At 44.2% G+C, this 23,114-nt stretch overlaps 1 protein-coding gene across 4 annotated transcripts in view; it reads right to left on the bottom strand.

Moving 5' to 3' along the window:
* Positions 1–23,114, bottom strand: part of LOC137323082 (dTDP-D-glucose 4,6-dehydratase-like) — a 67,377-nt gene that overhangs the window by 6,772 nt on the left and 37,491 nt on the right. For all 4 annotated transcript variants that reach the window (XM_067986489.1, XM_067986488.1, XM_067986486.1 and 1 more), the window contains one exon: positions 17,096–17,261. In XM_067986489.1, coding sequence (XP_067842590.1) covers positions 17,096–17,261 — 166 coding nt within the window. The remainder of the gene's footprint in view (positions 1–17,095; positions 17,262–23,114) is intronic.

The following is a 23,114-nucleotide window of genomic DNA, read 5'->3' as shown; positions in this document are numbered from 1 at the left end:
CCAGTGAATAAATCATTCACTAGAAAATCTGGAGAGCTGACATCTATGTCCGATTTCCCAATTTTTGCTTCCATTGGATGAGGCTCCTTGCTAGGAATGTAGTTTTACTGAATCAGCCCTGTAGTGACTATATTTATTGCATGTGGGCTTCAGTGATAAATTCTAGAAAACTGCTGAAGTAATGAATTTCAGCTTTCAATTCCCACAAATAACCCAAATCAAAACCCATCGTGCTTTTTGTGGTATATATTAATGATTTGGACTTAAATGTAGGGGGCATGATTAAGAAGTTTGCAGATGATGCAAAAATTTGCCCTGTGGCTGTAGAAAGATATCAATGGACTGGTCAGGTGGGCAGAAAAGTGGCAAATGGAATCAAATCAAGTGTGAGGTAATGCATTTGGGGAGAACAAACAAGGCAAGGGAATACATAATAAATGGGAGGATACTGAGAGGTGTACAGGAAGTCCACAGATCCCTGAAGGTAGCAGGAAACATAGAAAAGAGGAGCAGGAGTCGGCCATTCAGCCCTTCGAGCCTGCTCCGCCTTCAATATGATCATGGCTGATCCTCTTATCTCAATACCATATTCCTGCTCTCTCCCCATACCCCTTGATGCCTTTTGTGTCTAGAAATCTATCTAGCTCCTTCTTAAATATATTCAGTGACTTGGCCTCCACAGCCTTCTGTGGTAGAGAATTCCACAGGTTCACCACCCTCTGAGTGAAGAAATTTCTCCTCGTCTCAGTCCTCAATGTCTTACCCCGTATCCTGAGACTGTGACCCCTCGTTCTAAAACCCCCAAGCCAGGGGAAACATCCTCCCTGCATCTAGTCTGTCTAGCCGTGTCAGAATTTTATATGTTTCAATGAGATCCCCTCTCATTCTTCTAAATTCTAGAGAATACAGGCCAAGTTGACCCAATCTCTCCTCATACGACAGTCCTGCCATCCCAGGAATCAGTCTGGTGAACAGGTAGATAAAGTGGTTAAGAAGGCATACAAGATACTTTCCTTTATTAGCCGAGGCACAGAATATAAGAGCAGGGAGGTTATGCTAGAACTGTATAAAACACTAGTTAGACTAGCTTGAGTACTGCGTACCGTTCTGGTCACCACGTTACAGGAAGTATGTGATTGCACTAGAGAGGGTTCAGAGGAGATTTACAAGGATGTTGCCAGGACTGGAGAATTTTAGCTATGAGGAAAGATTGGATAGGCTGGGGTTGTTTTCTTTGGAACAGAGGAGGCTGAGGAGTGATTTAATTGAGGTGTACAAAATTATGAAGAGCCTAAATAGAGTGGGTAGGAAGTACCTATTTCCCTTAGCAGAGAGGTCAATAACCAGGGGGCATAGATTTAAAGTAGTTGGTAGAAGGATTAGAGGGGAGCTGAGGAAATTTTTTTTCACCCAGAGGGTGGTGGGGGTCTGGAACTCACTGCCTGAAAGGGTGGTAGAGGCAGAAACCCTCAACTCATTTAAAAAGTACTTGGATATGCACTTGAAGTGCCGTAACCTACAAGGCTATGGACTAAGATTTGGAAAGTGGGATTAGGCTGGGTGGCTCATTTTCGGCCGGTGCAGACACGATGGGCCGAATGGCCTTCTTCTGTGCCGTAAATTTTCTATGATTTCATTAGTAACATAAGAATGCTAACAAAAAATTCAAACTATATGGACAGCGACTGCAACATTGCATTCATACTGGTTTTGGCTTCATATTAATGCTAAATTCATGCAGCATAAATCGGTGTAAAGGCCTGAAATGGCTCCAAAGTGAAGCAGTGAGGCTGCCTCCTCTAGGAAGACTCATTCCTCTTCGCTCTAATGCCTGGTCTGACCCTGAAACCGAATTCAAGCTGCAATTACACTATAACTGCAAAACTACTTTGTACCAATGCTACAGTTATAATGTGAATGCACCTTAAAACTATCCGTCTGCCCTCTCAGGTGGTCGCAAAAGATTGCATGGCATTATCTCTAAGTAGGGAGTTATCCCCGATGTCCTGGCCAATATTTATCCCTCAACAAACATCAATAACAGATTATTTGGTCATTATAAATGACCAGAAGTCGGGGTCCTTATCCTGCGGCTAGTGTTTCAGGAGCTAGGAAGGAAGTTAAAAAGCAGGACCCCAAAGGTAATAATCTCTGGATTACTCCCAGTGCCACGTGCTAGTGAGTATAGGAGTAGGAAGATAAGGCAGGTTGATGCATGGCTAGAGACATGGTGCAAGAGGGAGCGCTTCAGATTCTTGGGCCATTGGGACCCAGTTCTGGGCAGGAGGGACCTATCCAAGACGGAGGGGTTGCACCTCAACAGAGCTGGGACCAATGTCCTCGCGGGGAGGTTCACTAGTGCTGTGGGTGAGGGTTTAAACGAATTTGGGGTTGGGCACCAGGATGTAGCATTAGAAAAGAGAAACAAGGTGCACAAAGGATTGGGAAAGACAAATAGCACTAGAATAAGAAATAGTACAATATTAGGTGGGATCAGACTAAGAAAGAATACGAGAAGGTCTAAGGTAGGTTTAGGGTGCCTATGTGTAAACACACAAAGCGTGGTAAATAAGGCTGGTGAGCTGCAGGCGCAAATAGCCACATGGGAATATGTTGTGGTGATAATGGAGACCTGGCTCAAAAAAGGTCAGGATTGGGTACTAAATATTCCTGGATACAAGGTGTTCAGGAAAGATAGGGAAGGAAAAAAAGGAGGGGAGGGGGGGGGGGGAAGCGTGGCAGTATTGATTAAGGAGAATATTGCAGTGCTGGAGAGAGAGGATGGCCTTGAGGGGGTCAAGGACAGAATCTATTTGGTTAGAGTTAAGAAACAACAGAGGTGCCATTACACTACTGGGTATATTCTATAGGCTGCCAATTAGTGGGAAGGATATAGAGGAGCAAATTTGCAGGGAAATTACAGGCAGGTGCAAGAACTATAGAGTAGTGATAATGGGGGACTTAAACTATTCTAATATAATAGTGTAAAAGGCAAAGAGGGGGAGGAATTTCTGAAGCTTGTTCAGGATCAGTATGTTTCCAGCCCAACAAGGAAGGAGGCATTGCTGGATCTGGTTCTGGGGAATGAGGTGGGTCAAGTGCAGCAAGTGTTAGTGGGCGAACATTTAGTGAACAGTGATCATAGTATCGTGAGGTTTAGATTAGTTATGGAAAAGGACAAGGAGCAATCTAGAATAAAATACTTAATTGGAGAAAGGCCAGTTTCAGTGGGTGGAGATCAGATCTGGCCCGTGTAAAATGGAATCAAAGATTGGCAGGCAAAACTGCAATTGAACAATGGGCAGCCTTTAAAGAGGAAATGGTTCGGGTACAGTCTAGGTACATTCCCACAAGGGGGAAAGGTAGAGCAATCAAAGCCAGAGCTCCCTGGATGACGAAAGAGATAGAGAGTTAGATGAAGCAGAAAAAGTGGATGTATGACAGATGTCAGGTTGATAATACAAATGAAAACTATGCAGAATGTAGAAAGCACAGAGAAATGAAAAAGGAAATAAGAGGGACAAAGAGAGAGTATGAGAATAGTCTGGCTGCCAACATGAAAGGGAATCCTAAAGTCTTCTATCGGCATATAAATAGTAAATGGGTAGCAGGAGGGATGGGGCCGATTAGGGACCAAAAAGGAGATCTACGCATGGAGGCAGAGGGCATGGCTGAGGTACTAAATGAGTACTTTGCATCTGTCTTTACCAAGGAAGCAGATGCTGCCAAAGTCACAGTAAAAGAGGAGAAAATAGTTGAGATACTGAATGGGCTAAAAATTGAAAGAGTTACTAGGAAGGCTGACTGTACTTAAAGTAGATAAGTCACCCGGTCCGGATGGAATGCAACCTAGCTTGCTGAGGGAAGTAAGGGTGGAAATTGCAGAAGTGCTGGCCATAATCTTCCAATCCTCCTTAGATACGGGGGGGTGGTGCCAGAGGATTGGAGAATTGCAAATGTTACACCCTTGTTCAAAAAAGGGAGTAATGATAAACCCAGCAACTGCAAGCCAATCAGTTTAACCTTGGCGGTGGGTGAGCTTTTAGAAACGATAATCTGGGACAAAATTAAGAGTCATTTTGACAAGTGTGGATTAATAAAGGAAAGTTGGCAAGGATTTGTTAAAGGCAAATTGTGTTTAACTAACTTGATTGAGTTTTTTGATGAGGTAACAGAAAGAGTTGATGAGGGCAATGTGGTTGATATTGTGTATATGGACTTTTGTTTGATAAAGTGCCACAGAATAGGCTTGTCAGCAAAATTGAAGACCATGGAATAAAAGGGGCAATGGCAGCATGGATACAAAATTGGTTAAGTGACAAGAAACAGAGAGTAGTGGTGAACGTTTGTTTTTCAGACTGGAGGAAGGTATACAGTGGTGTTCCCCAGGGGTCAGTACTAGGATCACTGCTTTTTTTTAATATATATTAATGACTTGTACTTGGGTGTACAGTGCACAATGACAAAACTTGGAAGTGTAGTAAACAGGGAGGAGGATTGTAACAGAGGACAAGAGGCTGGTGGAATGGGCGAACAAATGGCAGGTGAAATTTGATGGCGAAGTGGTACATTTTGGCAGGAAGAACGAGGAGAGGCAATATAAACTAGAGGGCACAATTCTAAAAGGGGTACAGGAACAGAGAGATCTGGGGGTATATGTGCACAAATCGTTGAAGGTGGCAGGGCAGGTTGAGAAAGCAGTTAAAAAAAGCACACGGGATCCTGGGCTTTATAAATAGAGACATAGAGTACAAAAGTACGGAAGTCACGATGAACCTTTATAATACACTGGTTCGGCCATAACTGGAGTATTGTGCCCAGTTCTTCAGGAAAGATGTGAAAGCCTTAGACAGGGTGCAGAAGAGATTTACTAGAATGATTCCAGGGATGAGGGACTTTAGTTACGTGGATAGACTGGAGAAGCTGGGGTTGTTCTCCTTGGAACGGAGACGGTTGGGAGATTTGATGGAGGTATTCAAAATCATGAAGGGTCTAGACAGAGTAGATAGAGAGAAACTGTTTCCATTGGTGGAAGGGTCAAGAACCAGAGGACATAGATTTAGGGTAATTGGCAAAAGAACCAAAGGTGACATGAGGAAAAACATTGAGTGGTTAGGATCTAGAATGCACTGCCCGGGGAGGTGGCGGAGGCAGAGTCAATCATGGCCTTCAAAAGGGAACTGGATACGTACTTGAAAGGAAAACATTTGCAGGGCTACAGGGATAGGGCGGGGGAGTGGGACTAGCTTGATTGATCTTGCATAGAGCTGGCGCAAACTCGATGGGCCAAATGGCCTCCTTCCTTACTGTAACCATTCTATGATAGAAGTGTTCAAAATTATGAAGGTTTAGATAAATAAAGAGAAACTGTTCTCATTGGCAGAAGGGTCGAGAACCAGAGGACACAGATTTAAGGTGATTGACAAAAGAACCAAAGGCGACATGAGAAAAAACTTTTTTACGCAGCGAGTAGTTTTGATCTGGAATGCTGCCTGAAAGGGTGGTGGAAGCAGATTCAATTGTGGCTTTCAAAAAGGAATTGGATAAATACTTGAAGGGAAAAAATTTGCAGGGCTACAGGGAAAGAGCGGGGGAATGGGAGTAACTGGATTGCTCTTAAAGAGCTGGCATGGGCTTGATGGGCTGAATGGCCTCCTTCTGTGCTGTAACTATTCTATGATTATCACATTGCTATTTGTGGGACCTTGCTGTGCGCAAATTGGCTGTCGCATTTCCTACATTACAACAGTGACTACACTTCAAAAAGTGCTTAATTGACTTCAAAAAGTGCTTAAAAGTGTTTTGGGTCGTCCTGAAGTCGTGAAAGGCTCTATATAAATGCAAGTCTTTTTTTAAAATTCCAAAACCACTTTTGTGTAAATTAACGGTGAACAATTACTTATGAAATGCTTGCATTACGTGCAAGAGTAGTCAATTTAAAAAAAAAATGGTGGAAAAGACATTCAAGTCTGGGGTGGTTCATTGCTCTTTCAGCATATACACACTTTGTAAGTTGCATTAAAACCCAGACATGATGAGCTGTCCAAGGTCCAGGAAGGACTTCCAGTCAAGTGAACAAAGAAGAATTGGTGATTCCCTCTGCATGCTACCTCAGGAAAGCTATCTTGATCAACTTCAAAGCTAACACCCCCAGGCTGTCTGAATTTCAAAATTAATTTCCCCAAACCCTGATAAAAACAATAAGAAAATTTATTTAAAAAAAGTTTAACATATTAAAGAATGGCATAGGAAAAAAAAGGTATTTTTGAATTAGGAAAAAAATACTGAAAACAATGTTTCAAGTTAGCTTTTGTTACTTTAACAAAAATTTCTACAAGAAAAGGGAAATAAACCCAAGCAGCCTGGGAATTAGTGGATAGCTTTCTCAAGTAACCTCCAGAGGAAAACTCTTTTCAAACCTGCACAGCATCACTCCCAAGATATCCACTACATTTTTATTTTAAGCATCTGAAGTCACGTTTCCATAAGCTTGAAGTGAGGAATGGAGTCTGAGCCATTGATATGCTCTCTCTCCATTCTGACTCAAATGGAAACATTGTTGAGGGTTTAATTAGTAGCTAATAGATATGTACTGTGACTGCTAGTGGGAAAGATACATCTGTTTGCTGTTTCCTAGGGAGTTGAGAGGGAGGAGAACATGGCGAGGATTGGGAACACTGGGAGACATGAAATCAAGTCAGGTACTGCTGCTCATTTTAAAATCCTCTTTAAAAAATGGAATACATTCGTTCCTCTTTTTAAAGATTGGTGGAGGGTCCATGTCTAAAAAGCGATCACCAAGCTATTAAAGTCCTGTGGCACACATTGGTCTACTGGTTGGGGGAAGGAGTCGGAAAAGACTTAAAGGGAAGCATAGATCAAGATTACAGAGATCTGGTGGGAAGCATCACAGAAGAAAAATAAAACTTCAATAGTTGAAGCAATGGGAGGATGGAAGCATGGATGAACCATTAAATATTTTTTCAAGAGATTAAATCCCTGGGTTCACTTGTCATATTTCAGAGAGGCAAAGCTGGCATTCACAAATGCAAACATTAAATAAGAACATAAGAAATAGGAGCAGGAGTAGGCCAATCGGCCCCTCGAGCCTGCTCCACCATTCAATAAGATCATGGCTGATCTGATCCTAACCTCAAATCTAAATTCATGTCCAATTTCCTGCCCGCTCCCCGTAACCCCTAATTTCCTTTACTTCCAGGAAACTGTCTATTTCTGTTTTAAATTTATTTAATGATGTAGCTTCCACAGCTTCCTGGGGCAGCAAATTCCACAGACCTACTACCCTCTGAGTGAAGAAGTTTCTCCTCATCTCAGTTTTGAAAGAGCAGCCCCTTATTCTAAGATTATGCCCCCTAGTTCTAGTTTCACCCATCCTTGGGAACATCCTTACCGCATCCACCCGATCAAGCCCCTTCACAATCTTATATATTTCAATAAGATCGCCTCTCATTCTTCTGAACTCCAATGAGTAGAGTCCCAATCTACTCAACCTCTCCTCATATGTCCGCCCCCTCATCCCTGGGATTAACCGAATGAACCTTCTTTGTACTGCCTCGAGAGTATGGACACCAAAACTGTACGCAGTATTCCAGGTGTGGTCTCACCAATACCTTATATAACTGCAGCAATACCTCCCTGTTTTTATATTCTATCCCCCTAGCAATAAAAGCCAACATTCCGTTGGCCTTCTTGATCAACTGCTGCGCATGCATACTAACTTTTTGATTTTCTTGCACTAGGACCCCCAGATCCCTTTGTACTGCAGTACTTTCCAGTTTCTCGCCATTAAGATAATAACTTGCTCTCTGATTTTTCCTGCCAAAGTGCATAACCTCACAAATTGAAGGCATGTGCTAAAAATCATTAATATGTTGAGCTCTGATGAGTAGCAATATATGATTATATGAAACAAATCTAAGGAAGGTAGATATGTTATCTAACTTATTGTACTAATAGTTTGTGAAAATCTTATTAATCCTTAATTTTCAACATTAAATTGTGTTCACATACTTGATCGGTACAAGCTGTTCAGTCATTTCATTGTGTAGCTTTTACAGTACGCAATAATGGAACTCATTCAGCGCACACCGTCACAGTAGTTGGGTAAACATTATCGGGTAAATTTTAACCCCACGAACGGGTTGGTTGGGGGTGGGTGGGAAGGTAAAAATCGTAAAAAAGTAAAACCCGACCCCAACCTGCCCACTTCCAATTTTAACGGAGACGAGTCGAGGGGAGGGCAACCAACTCGCTCTCAGGAGGCGGGTCAGTCAGTGAAATCTTTTAAGGAGGCGCCGGGCCTCCATTTGACAGGTTTTTTATTTTTTAACTCCTGGAGCCGAGATTCGCAGGCCTTCTGCTTCACACCACACAAGCGGAGGTGAGAAGGCCCGGCTCAGCACGTAGGTACCTTTATTGCACTACTTGTAGGCCCGGAGGAGCAGAAGTATTTCCTCCAGGCCCAACAAGACTCATGTCGCGATGCCACACATGCAATCGGCCAACTCCTTCCCCATGTCCGACCGCCCCCGACCCCCCCCACCATGACTGAGCTCCCGTAAACCCCCGACCCCTCCCGATGATTGACCCCACCCCGATGACTCCCGACCCCCCACCGATGACTCCCTCACCCCTCCCTGTGCGGACAACACAGTGTGAACTGAGAGTTTGGTAAGTGTGGGAATTCGGTGAAGTGGGGGAAGGAGGTGCTGCTTTGCCTTGCTTTTCCTAACTTTTTCCCCCCAGAGCAGCAGTGGACCTGAGAGTAGAAGACTGAGATTGGGGAATAAAAGCAGCAGCAGACCTGCAACAAGAGACAACTACTGTGCGACGTCACAGGTGAGGCAGGAGAGTCCGAGAGGTGAGCACAGTATAAAAGGAGAGACCTAGAGCGGGAGGAGAGTCTGAGAGTCATGGCAGCACAGCTCGCACCTGTGATATGCTCCTCCTGCACTATGTGGGAAGTCATGGACACTACCAGTGTCCCTGGTGACCATGTGTGCAGGAAGTGTGTCCAGCTGCAGCTACTGGCTAACCGTCTTTCGGAACTGCAGCTGCGGGTGGATTCACTGTGGAGCATCCGCGATGCTGAGACTATCGTGGATAGCACGTTCAGTGAGGTGGTCATACCGCAGGTAAAGATTACGCAGGCAGAAAGGAAATGGGTGACCGCCAGGCAGAGTAAAAGGACTAGGCAGGTAGAGCAGGAGTCCCCTGGGGCCATCTCCCTCTCAAACAGATATTCTGCTTTAGATACTGTTGGGGGAGATGGCTTATCAGGGGAAAGCAGCAAGAGCCAGGTCCGGGGCACCACGGGTGGCTCTGATGCACAGGAGGGGAGGAAGAAGAGTGGCAGAGCTATAGTGATAGGGGATTCAATTGTAAGGGGAACAGATAGGCGTTTCTGTGGCCGCAAACGTGACTCCAGGATGGTATGTTGCCTCCCTGGTGCTAGGGTCAAGGATGTCATGGAGCGGCTGCAGGGCATTCTGGAGGGGGAGGGTGAACAGCCAGTAGTCGTGGTCCATATTGGTACCAACGACATAGGTAAAAAAAGGGATGAGGTCCTGCAAGGTGAATTTAAGGAGTTAGGAGATAAATTAAAAAAGCAGGACTTCAAAGGTAGTGATCTCAGGATTACTACCAGTGCCACGTGCTAGTGAGCAGAGGAACAGGAGAATAGACAGGATGAATGCGTGGCTGCAGGGATGGTGTAGGAGGGAGGGATTTAGATTCCTGGGACATTGGGACCGGTTCTGGGTAAGGTGGGACCTGTACAAGCGGGACGGGTTACACCCGAGCAGGACCGGGACCAATGTCCTCGTGGGGGTGTTTGCTAGTGCTGTTGGGGAAGGTTTAAACTAGAGTGGCAGGGGGATGGGAACCTGAGCGGGGAGTCAGAAGAGAATAAAGTTGAGAGCAGCAAGAGAGGGGAAGACCCAGGGGAAATCTACAATACAAATAGTACAAACAGTTGTTCAAGAACAAGTGAAAGGGAAAAGCGTAGAGCAGCGGAAAGAAAGTGTACTTTAGGCATGACAGATAAAATATAAACTAGAAGGCATAAGGCGATTAACCCAGCATCAAAGCTGTGGCAGGGGGTTGGGAACCTGAGCAGGGAGACAGAGGAAAGCGTGTCAGGAAGGGACAGAAGGTAAGGAGTAAAAGGTAAAGTGTTAAAAAAGGAAAAAGCAGGAACTAAGTGTCACAAAACATATTTGAAAGTTCTTTATCTGAATGCACGTAGCAGTCGTAACAAAATGGATGAGTTAACGGCACAAATAACTACGTATGGGTATGATCTTGTGGCCATTACAGAAACATGGCTGCAGGGTGACAACGACTGGGAATTAAATATGCCAGGGTATTTAACAATCAGGAAGGACAGGCAGGAAGGAAGGGGAGGTGGGGTGGCTATGTTAATAAAGGAAGGAATCACTGTAATAGAGAAATGATATTGGGACAAAGGATCAGGACAATGAAACAGTTTGGGTAGAGATAAGGAATAATAAGGGGAAAAAAACTAGTGGGTGTAGTATATAGGCCTCCCAATAGTTGCAACTCTGCTGGAAGAAGTATTAATCAGGAAATAGTCGGGGCATGTAATAAGGGAACAGCTATAATTATGGGGGATTTTAACTATCATATTAACTGGACAAATCAAATTGGGCAGGGCAGCCTTGAGGAAGAGTTTATTGAGTGTATTAGGGATGGATTTCTTGAGCAGTATGTAACTGATCCTACAAGGGGGCAGGCAACCTTGGGCCTGGTGCTGTGTAATGAGCCAGGATTAATTAATAATGTCCTAGTTAAGGATCCCCTTGGAAAGAGTGACCATAACATGGTTACATTCCATATCCAATTAGAGGGTGAGAAGGTTGGTTCTCAAACAAGCGTACTGAGCTTGAATAAAGGAGACTATGATGGTATGAGAGCAGAATTGATTAAAGTGGACTAGGAAAATAGATTAAAGGGTAAGACGGTACATGAGCAGTGGTGTTCATTTAAGGAGTTATTTTACAACTTTCAAAAAAAATATTCCACTGAGGAAAAAAGGGTGTAAAAGAAATGACAGCCATCCGTGGCTAAGTAAAGAAATTAAGGATAGTATCCGACTAAAAACAAGGACATATAAGGTAGCCAAACTTAGTGGGAGGATAGAAGATTGGGAAGTCTTCAAAAGACAGCAAAAAGTAACTAAAGGATTGATTAAGAAAGGGAAGATAGATTATGAAAATAAATGAGCAAAAAATATAAAAACAGATAGCAAGAGTTTCTATAGTTATATAAAAAGAAATAAGGGTGGCTAAGGCAAACGTAGGTCCCTTAGAGGATGAGACCGGGAAATTAATGGTGGGAAACATGGAGATGGCAAAAATGCTGAACAAATATTTTGTTTCAGTCTTTACGGTAGAGGACACTAAGAATATCCCAACACTGGACAAAAGGGGGCTCTAGGGGGGGAGGAGCTAAATACGATTAAAATCGCTAAGGAATTGGTACTCAGTAAATTAATGGGACTCAAGGCAGATAAATCCCCTGGACCTGATGGCTTACATCCTAGGGTCTTGAGGGAAGTGGCAGTAGGGATTGTGGATGCTCTGGTAATAATTTTCCAAAATTCTCTGGACTCGGCAAAGGTCCCGGCAGATTGGAAAACTGCTAATGTAACACCCTTATTTAAAAAGGGTAGTAGGCAGAAGGCTGGAAATTATAGACCAGTTAGCCTAACATCTGTGGTGGGTAAAATTTTGGAGTCTATTATTAAGGAGACAGTAGCGGAACATTTGGATAAACATAATTTAATAGGACAAAGTCAGCATGGCTTTACAAAGGGGAAGTCATGTCTGACAAATTTGCTTGAGTTCTTTGAGGACATAACGTACAGGGTGGATAAAGGGGAACCAGTGGACGTAGTGTATTTAGATTTTCAGAAGGCATTCGACAAGGTGCCACATAAAAGATTATTGCTCAAGGTAAAGAATCACTGGATTGGGGTAATATTCTGGCATGGGTGGAGGATTGGTTATCTAACAGGAAGCAGACAGTTGGGATAAATGGTTCATTCTCGGACTGGCAACCAGTAGCGAGTGGTGTTCCGCAGGGGTCGGTGCTGGGTCCCCAACTCTTTACAATCTATATTAACGATTTGGAGGAGGGGACCGAGTGTAACATATCAAAGTTTGCAGATGATACAAAGATGGGAGGGAAAGTAGAGAGTGAGGAGGACATAAAAAACCTACAAGGGGATATAGACAGGCTGAGTGAGTGGGCGGAGATTTGGCAGATGCAATACAATATTGGAAAATGTGAGGTTATGCACTTTGGCAGGAAAAATCAGAGAGCAAGTTATTATCTTAATGGCGAGAAACTGGAAAGTACTGCAGTACAAAGGGATCTGGGGGTCCTAGTGCAAGAAAATCAAAAAGTTAGTATGCATGCGCAGCAGGTGATCAAGAAGGCCAACGGAATGTTGGCTTTTATTGCTAGGGGGATAGAATATAAAAACAGGGAGGTATTGCTGCAGTTATATAATGATGTGGAGATACCGGTGATGGACTGGGGTTGACAATTGTAAACAATTTTACAACACCAAGTTATAGTCCAGCAATTTTATTTTAAATTCACAAGCTTTCGGAGGCTTCCTCCTTCCTCAGGTGAACGAAATGAAATCCTCGAAATGAAATCGCATTTATAATTCACAGAACAATGCTTGGTGATTACAGACAGTTTTTTCAACTGCCCGTTGCCAAGGCAATCAGTGTGCAGACAGACAGGTGTTACCTGCAAGGTCTCAGAATATACAAATCACCAAAAAAAAAAAACCAAAAAAAAAGAGATAGAGAGGTAGAAACATAGAAAAGACAGCAACTGACCCGTTATATTAAAAACAGATAACATTTGTTCGCTGGTGGGGTAACGTGTAGCGTGACATGAACCCAAGATCCCGTTTGAGGCCGTCCTCATGGGTGCGGAACTTGGCTATCAATTTCTGCTCTACGATTTTGCGTTGTCGTGTCTCGAAGGCCGCCTTGGAGTACGCTTACCCGAAGGTCGGTGGATGAATGTCCATGACTGCTACATTGGCGAGACCATGCAGACGCTGCGACAACGGATGAACGGACACCGCGCAACAATCGCCAAACAGGAGGGTTCCCTCCCAGTCGGGGAACACTTCAGCAGTCATGGACATTCATCCACCGACCTTCGGGTAAGCGTACTCCAAGGCGGCCTTCGAGACACACGACAACGCAAAATCGTAGAGCAGAAATTGATAGCCAAGTTCCGCACCCATGAGGACGGCCTCAAACGGGATCTTGGGTTCATGTCACGCTACACGTTACCCCACCAGCGAACAAATGTTATCTGTTTTTAATATAACGGGTCAGTTGCTGTCTTTTCTATGTTTCTACCTCTCTATCTCTTTTTTTTTGGTTGGTTTTTTTTTGGTGATTTGTATATTCTGAGACCTTGCAGGTAACACCTGTCTGTCTGCACACTGATTGCCTTGGCAACGGGCAGTTGAAAAAACTGTCTGTAATCACCAAACATTGTTCTGTGAATTATGAATGCGATTTCATTTCGAGGATTTCATTTCGTTCACCCGAGGAAGGAGGAAGCCTCCGAAAGCTTGTGAATTTAAAATAAAATTGCTGGACTATAACTTGGTGTTGTAAAATTGTTTACAGCAGTTATATAAGGTATTGATGAGACCGCACCTGGAATACTGCGTACAGTTTTGGTGTCCATACTTAAGAAAAGACATACTTGCTCTTGAGGCAGTACAAAGAAGGCTCACTCGGTTAATCCCGCGGATGAGGGGGTGGACATATGAGGAGAGGTTGAGTAGATTGGGACTCTACTCATTATAGTTCAGAAGAATGAGAGGCGATCTTATTGAAATATATAAGATTGTGAAGGGGCTTGATCGGGTGGATGCGGTAAGGATGTTCCCAAGGATGGGTGAAACTAGAACTAGGGGGCATACTCGTAGAATAAGGGGCTGCTCTTTCAAAACTGAGATGAGGAGAAACTTCTTCACTCAGAGGGTAGTAGGTCTGTGGAATTTGCTGCCCCAGGAAGCTGTGGAAGCTACATCATTAAATAAATTTAAAACAGAAATAGACAGTTTCCTGGAAGTAAAGGGAATTAGGGGTTACGGGGAGCGGGCAGGAAATTGGACATGAATTTAGATTTGAGGTTAGGATCAGATCAGCCATGATCTTATTGAATGGCGGAGCAGGCTCGAGGGGCCGATTGGTCTACTCCTGCTCCTATTTCTTATGTTCTTATGTTCCCCCCAGCCCCCCTGTCTAAGACTTATATGCTGGCATCTGCTCCCTGGCCCTCTCCCGTCCGACTGACAGCCAGACTGTCAATCTGGCTGGGTGTCGGGCGGGAAACCTACAGATTTGTTTCCTGTCAGGAATCTCCCCATGCCCGTGCCCCCGCCCCCTTCCTGGCTCCTGTTAAAATTTACCCCTACGTATCTCACCAGTCAGCCAGCTTAGTTCGTAGCTTCAACTTTAGTTAATCAAAAACCTGAGGCCAGATCATTTACTTAGCTGCAACTACATTAAAGACAGAAGTTCATTATGATGACCGAATACAATTAAAGTGGGAACAGTTACTTATGCTTTTCTTTAAAAACCTGAAATGCACATTTGAATGGCTGCATTCACGATTAAATATTACTAGACTTTTTTTTAATATATACATAATGGGACACTGACAGCTTAAGAACTCAGAACTCCCCAGTTGACAAAGCAACTTTCTTTGCTCTTATAAGGACAAAAGCCATTTTTCTGCTCAGTCATTTCATGTAACCTTTTAAAGGAGAGTCTGATTTCCCAGGCTGTTCTCGCCTAAGTTAACAGCAACATTTGTTGCAGGAATGCCAGTGACATTTAAAGTATTTTTGACACTTCAAATTCAGGCCAGGAGATCCTCTTTTTGGGAGAGCAACTGCTGTCTGCCAATCTTCTACATTTAAACTTGGTGTTAGGAAGCAGTCTCCGCAGGCATGTTAGACTCCACTGTACATTAAGACCACCAAGAGAAAAAATATCCAGGATAATTTCCTTGTGTTTCAATGAAATTGTGACCGTAACCAAATGGCATATTCACGATCCCAGATTTTTGGGGCTCTACAATGCTGTCGGGATGTAGGGAGAGCCACAGATACACCATCATCTCCACTCCAGTAGTATAAATGCACTTTTATATTTAATCTGGGTCTTGGAAGAGTGACACCAAACTGACCTCCATGCACGTCTACTTTGCCTCCTCTCTTCTGTAGCCCTCCTGAAAGGGGGAAAGAATGATTGTAGCAGCAGCTGCATATTAATATCATAGCACTATATTGCATCATGACACAAGTGTGTTGATGCCCTGAACACCATCAGAGAAAATCGTTACTGTAACAGCAGATCAGGGGAAGCAGGAAAAAGTGGGCTTCCATTGCTGCTGGCTGAGTGGAGGCCAGGTCATTTGCATGCTTCAACAATGCCACAAAAACTCTATGCCAGCAGTTGATGGAACTCCTAAGGTAAAAGTACCTTTAGTGCACTTCAGTCACAGAACAATTTATCAGACAGGTTTAGGAAAAAAAATCTAATTTCCCATTATATCTCTGGCTACTGTATGCAACCTAACCTCTTAAAATATAAGTATTACATAGGAAAAGTTAATCTTTCTTGTATCTAAAGTGACATGGCATTCAGCATTCCAATTTAAATTTGAATTAAAAAGAACTAACATCCCTCTTCCCCAACAATGACTTTGATTTTAGATCTCCTAATGCAATATCAAAAAAGCTAGCAGACAAGCTGAAAGTTTGTGTGCATTTACAGTTTGGACAACGCAAAAGAAGAATTTTCAACAAATTTCAACTGAGAAAGAGTGGAAAATTTCTCAAAAATTCAAAGTATAATAATTAAAAAAGCTAATGGAATGTCGGCATTTATCTCAAGAGGGCTGTAATACAAAGGGGTGGAAGTTAAGATACATCTGCACAGAGCTCTGGTTAGATCTCATCTGGAGTACTGCATTCAGTTCTGGGCACCGCACCTCAGGAAGAATATATTAGCCTTGGAGGTGGTGCAGCGCAGATTCACCAGAATGATACTGAAGCTAAAAGGGTTAAATTAGGAGGACAGGTTGCATAGACTAGGCTTGTAGTCCATTAAATATAGAAGATCAAGGGGTGGTCTAATTGAGGTATTTAAGATGAATAAAGGATTTTATTAGGGTAGAGAGAAACTATTTCCTCTGGTGGGAGAGTCCAGAATAAGGGGGCATAACCTTAAAATTAGAGCTAGGTCGTTCAAGGGTGATGTCAGAAAGTATTTTTTCACACAAAGGGTAGTGGAAATCTGGAACACTCTCCACCAAAAAGCTGTTGAGGCTCGGTCAATTGAAAATTTCAAAACTGAGATTGATAGATTTTTGTTAGGTTAAGGTATTAAGGGTTATGGAACCAAGACGGGTAGATGGAGTTATGATACAGATCAGCCATGATCTAACTGAATGGCGGAACAGGTTCGAGGGGCTGAATGGCCTATTCCTGTTCCTATCTATATGCAACAAAATGCACTAATACTTAAAGCAGTCATAGTTGATGAATGGGTGCGACGAGGTGGCAGAGTGTACATTTATACTTGCAACTCCATACCTGGCAAGTTTCTTTTTACTCCCCCCCCCCCCCCCAACAAAAAAAGAGCAAAGAAAGACTGGGAAAATCTGAAACAAAGAAACAGAAATTGCTGGAACACTCAGCAGGTCAGGTAAAATCTGTGCGGTCAAGAGATAAATTAATGTTTTAGGTGCAAATACTTTCTTTCACCCCCCCCACCCAGTTGTACAATTGGAGGAGGAAAACAAGCATGGCTCTTCCCACACCAACGTCACTCATGCATACCTCTCAGTGGGTAGGTCAGGTTGGCATTGAAGATACTGGAAAGTAGGTTACCTGCCTACTCTTAATGATGGTGAGGTGTATGGTACTGGAAGAGGCAAAAGTGAAGAAAATGACTTGGGAAACCCTGCAAGATCTGTCTGTCTCAATTTAACCTACCAGATGAACTAACTCCTTGGCAAGCTGAATGACTGACATCTCAAAGTTTGTGCCGACGTTGTAGGTCTCACCAGGTTCACCCTTCTCAAGAATAGTGAGGAAAGCCTCGGCTACATCCGTAGCATAGAGAAAATGACGTGCTTGAACTCCAGTTCCATGAATGCAGCTAAGAGGAGGAAAAGAAAGACTGGTTTCCAAAAATGAAGTTAATATGAATTTATTTCTAAATCCTAATGATCTTTCAAATACTTATGTTACTTGATACATAATAAGCATGGATGAAAGTCAGTACATCCAAAGCTGCAGATAAAGATGCTTCTGGTCAATTCTTAGATTATTCACCTTTTCTTACACAAGGCACTATTAAAAGAGCAGGGAAGTTCATGTGTGACCTGGCCAATATTTATCCCTCAACCAACATCACTAAAAAACAGATTATCTGGTCATTAAGATTTGTAGGACTGTGCTGTACACAAATTGGTTGATGCATTTCCCTACATTACAAAAGTGACTACAAGTAATGAAGTACTTTTGAAGTGTAAAGTGCTTTGGGACGTCCTGAGGTTGTGAAAGGCGCTATATAAATGCAGGTTATTCTTATTATTTTGTACTTTGGTCTGAGAGATGTTATGGCAGAGATTCAATATGACAATGTGGCCCTATTGTGTTTGTTTTGCCATTAGACATGATGCCAGCTCACTCAGTGCATCATTCCAAATCATGGATTCGGTGATGCCTTCAACCACAGAAACTGTAGTGGCACCTTAAAAGGCCGATTTTCCTTTTTGCCACAATAGGAGCTAATCATCAGCAAGGTGGGACTTCTTCCCACCACTCACCTGTACTCCCAGCCCACTTCCCAGGGTCTTTATCTGAATGCATGGAACATTCGCAACAAGATAGTGAATTAGTTGCACAAATAGAGATAAATGGGTTTGATCGAATAGCCATTACAGACACGTAGTTGCAAAGTGACCAAGCTTGGGAACTAAATATTCCAAGGTACATGACATTTAGAAAAGACAAGCAGAATGGAAAAGGAGGGGGTGTGACCCTAATAATAAAGGATGACATAAGGACAGTGGTGAGAAAGGATCTTGGCTCGGAAGATCAGGAAGTAGAATCATTATGGGTGGAATTAAGAAAACACTGGTGGGAGTAGTTTGTAGGCTCCCTAATAGTAGCTATACCGTTGGACAGAGTATTAATCATAAAATAATAGGACCTTGTGACAAAGGTAACGCAGTAATCATGGGGGACTTTAATCTTCCTATAGACTGGGCAAATCAAATTGGCAAAGGCAGTTTGGAGGACGAGTTCATGGAATGCATTCGAGATGGTTTCCTAGAGCAAATCAGCCCAATGGATCCCTGTTTACACTGAAGCAGTGACACAACTTAAGGAAGCAGTGATGCAGGCAACCTGCCTCATCTCCCCCGACCCCAAGAAGCCTTTCCACCTGGAGGTGGGGGAGACAGACCAGATTTTGGCCGCAGTCCTATGCCAGGACGTTCAAGGCAAATTATTGTCCATTGCCTACGCATCCTGAATTTTGACAGGGGTGCAAGTGAAGTACACCCCCTGCGAACGACACCTCTTAGTCACCTTCTGGGCAGTAAAGCACTTCATCTACATCATGGGGCTCAATAGAACACTACTACACAGCCCGCACACACCCTGAACCTGCTAATGAAGCCAGGGACACGTTGGTCTCCTCGGCCCGACTGAATCATTGACGCTATTATTATCTCAATGACAGTTAGACATTACACCGAAACAGACAACCCTGCTACCACAGCTGCTACTATATCAGGGAGAACAGCACGAGTGTCCGCTCGGTCTGTTGGACTTTCCTATCCATCCGCATCTCAGAAGCCCCTCCCAGGGGCTAGTGATGTTTACATTGATGGATCATCGTTCCATGAACACGACAAGCCATTGACAGGTTTCTTTGTTTTGCTCCCCCTAAAAACCATTCAGCACAAGTATGTGCCCCACTCTGCAGAAGTAGCGGCCCTCTTGACTGCTGTCATTGAAACATCTGACCAACTTGTTCATATTTGGTCTGACAGTGCCTACGCGATAAACACCATGTTGTCTCTGCCTCTGTATGCTAAGAATGATCACTGTACCGCTGATGGTAAGCCATTAATACATGGGAATATGTTTAGGTTGTTATGGAATGCACTGAAAGATAAGACAGCACCTGTCCACATTGGTGCGGTCAAAGCCCACACTAAAGGAACTGACCCTCACTCCCGTGGTAATTCTGAGGTGGATAAAGCTGCTAAAGAAGCAGGCCACATAAGGACACCTTGGTTGGTGACCCTTTCCCAACAGAGGGTGACTGCTGTAACAAAAGACAGCATAGACCTCTGGCAACTCCAGAGCGCGTGGGCACCCTATCAGCAGACGATTGCCTGGCAAGCCCCTGCCCCAACCCAGCGCATGGGCCCATAAAACCACCCTCACATACGGGCTAAGCGCTTCTCAATTGCTACTCTATAAACCAGACGGTCACACTCTCCCCGTAGTATGCATACACCTGCAATGTGTGAGGAACTCTTTGATTTGTACCATATTTATCCCACTGGTGGTCATTACTCAGCTGACACCACTATCAGTAAAATTGCTAAGGTAGTATGGTGGCCAAACATGTGTGACGGTGACTCTTCGGACGCAACGTTGCCTTGTGTGCCTCCAGCACAACCCAGGCCTCCATTCCAATCGAGCATTCCTACAGAGTGCCCCACCACCCGACGGGCTGTGGACATATCTCCAAATTGACTTTATTGGTCCTCTGCCCAAGGCCCCCGCAGGCCACCAACACTGCCTGGTAATAGTAGACAAGTTCACTAAATGGATGGGGGCCTTTCCCTGCAGAGCCTCTGACAACAGGCCGATTATTATTAAGCAAGTTGATCTGCAGATGGGGAGTGCCCATACAGCTCGATAGTGATCAGGGCTCCCACTTCACGGGGAAAATTTTCAGTGAGCTGCAAAAGCTTATGAAAACAGGACATAAACTGCATATCTCCCATCACCCTCAATCGTCTGGGGTGGTGGAGAGGGGGAATCGGACCCTGAAAACTATGCTGAAAAAGTTTTGTGCAGAACATCCCACTCAATGAGCTGATATGCTGCACGTGTTTCATGGCCGTCGATTCCACCCCCCACAGCACAACTGGCATCTAGTCATTTCAAGCAATGACAGGCCGCCTGATGCGAACGCCCGGTCATTTATTAGTACCTACAACCCCGCTCTTGATGGGCACTGCCAACTAGACCTGGCGAGCACAAATGGTGGAAGGATAAATCAGGCCAATCAGTTTGTTGCCAAACAAAGAGAGAAAACGAAGCAATAAGTTAAGAAGTACTTTGACAAAAAGGTACGATCCACCAGGTAGGGGATGTGGTGATGGTGTTTAACTACGGCAAAAAGCACCATGTATTTGAACCAAAATGGAAAGGCCCGTTTCCCATTGTGGACATCCCCTGTGGTATGTCTGATCCAGTACCCAGAAAAAAAGAAATAAAAAGACCAAATGGTATCACATTAACCAGCTAAAAAAATTTGGGTTTGGGAGGTGCTGTCGAAGAAGCCTTGGCGAGTTGCTGCAGTGCATCCTGTGGATGGTACACACTGTGCGCCAGTGGTGAAGGGAGTGAATGTTTAGGGTGGTGGATGGGGTGCCAATCAAGCGGGCTGCTTTGTCATGGATGGTGTCGAGCTTCTTGAGTGTTGTTGGAGCTGCACTCATCCAGGCAAGTGGAGAGTATTCCACCACACTCCTGACTTGTGCCTTGTAGATGGTGGAAAGGCTTTGGGGAGTCAGGTGAGTCACACGCTGCAGAATACCCAGCCTCTGACCTGCTCTTGTAGCCACAGTATTTATATGGCTGGTCCAGTTAAGTTTCTGGTCAATAGTGACCCCCAGGATGTTGATGGTGGGGGATTCGGCAATGGTAATGCCATTGAATATCAAGGGAGGTGGTTAGACTCTCTCTTGTTGGAGATGGTCTTTGCCTGGCACTTGTCTGGCGCGAATGTTACTTGCCACTTATCAGCCCAAGCCTGGATGTTGTCCAGGTCGTGCTGCATGCGGGCTTGGACTGCTTCATTATTTGAGGAGTTGTGAATGGAACTGAACACTGTGCAATCATCAGTGCAAACATCCCCATTTCTGATCTTATGATGGAGGGAAGGTCATTGATGAAGCAGCTGAAGATGGTTGCGCCTAGGACACTGCCCTGAAGAACTCCTGCAGCAATGTTCTGGGGCTGAGATGATTGGCCTCCAACAACCACTACCATCTTCCTTTGTGCTAGGTATGACTCCAGCCACTGGAGAGTTTTCCCCCTGATTCCCATTGATTTCAATTTTACTAGGGCTCCTTGGTGCCACACTCGGTCAAATGCTGCCTTGAGGTCAAGGGCAGTCACTCTCACCTCACCTCTGGAATTCAGCTCTTTTGTCCATGTTTGGACCAACACTGTAATGAGGTCTGGAGCCGAGTGGTCCTGGCGGAACCCAAACTGAGCATCGGTGAGCAGGTTATTGGTGAGTAAGTGCCGCTTGATAGCAGTGTCGACGACACCTTCCATCACTTTGCTGATGATTGAGAGTAGACTGATGGGGCGGTAATTGGCCGGATTGTATTTGTCCTGCTTTTTGTGGACAGGACATACCTGGGCAATTTTCCACATTGTCGGGTAGATGCCAGTGTTGTAGCTGTAGTGGAACAGCTTGGTGAGAGGCGCAGCTAGTTCTGGAGCACAAGTCTTCAGTACTACAGCCGGGATGTTGTCGGGGCCCATAGCCTTTGCTGTATCCAGTGCACTTAGCCGTTTCTTGATATCACGTGGAGTGAATCGAATTGGCTGAAGACTGCCTTCTGTGATGGTGGGGATATCGGGATCATCCACTCGGCACTTCTGGCTGAAGATGGTTGCAAACGCTTCAGCCTTGTCTTTTGCACTCACATGCTGGACTCTGCCATCATTGAGGATGGGGATGTTAACAGAGCTGTTTAGTATGTATTCGCGTGCTTAAGGGAATGTTAGGTAAACTTAGGCGCCGCACAGACGACTTAGAAATGGCAAAACTTATTAATGATCAAATAAATAACGTAGGAGGACTCGAGACTGTTGTCCCGTGGCCTCAAGGAGGGGAGCAGCCTGTCGCGGTCACCAATTTGTTGGAATTCCATAACGAGGTATGGTAGTTCCTTTTAATCAATTCGACCTGACAAGAATTGAGGCTTTATTATTCACACACAGCAAATGATACACAAATCATCGAGCGATAACTGACAACCCCAGACTGGAAATATATTACCCATCTAGGACTGGACAGCCGGCGCCACTTCTATATTCCTCACTACTTCTGCTGCCGTTACGTTTCCCCTTTTAGGACCACACAGGGTTAGGCTGTTTTGCCAGCATGCGCGTCCCCTGGAAGTATCTGACTCCTTTGATATTCTGACTGTGCTTCTGGCAGCTATGAGTCAATCTTTCTACACTGTTTCCTGCCTCAGGCATGCTCAGTCCTACACGTACTGTCGCGCAGGTGATTTGGCTAGGTGGTGGGTGTTTCCTCTTAACCTGTGATAAGCTAATCTTGGCTGTCTCCATTGAAGGTTTTTGATACACAACCACATTCCTCTTTTAATGTTTCCCCAGGTGGCTGACCCAGTGTGTCTGCATTCTTTCTCCCAGTGAGTTGATGGGTTGTTAATTTCTGGTGCCTTCACCGCCCTTCTTTTCAGCAGGGTTAATGGCGCTGAATCATGGTTTTTTTTGCACACTCATGATTTGGCTGCTTAATCTGAGTTCCTTTAACCCGTCTACAGTTAATTTCATATTTCATCGTTTTAGATTAATTGTCTTTTCTTACACAAGGCACTATTAAAAAAGCAGGGAAATTCATGTGTGACCTGGCCAATATTTATCTCTCAACCAACATCATTAATAAACAGATTATCTGGTCATTAAGATTTGTAGGACAGTGCTGTACACA

The sequence above is a fragment of the Heptranchias perlo genome, chromosome 6 (assembly GCF_035084215.1).
Source record: "Heptranchias perlo isolate sHepPer1 chromosome 6, sHepPer1.hap1, whole genome shotgun sequence".
NCBI lineage: Eukaryota > Metazoa > Chordata > Chondrichthyes > Hexanchiformes > Hexanchidae > Heptranchias > Heptranchias perlo.
This window is presented reverse-complemented; position numbering and strand designations above follow the sequence as displayed.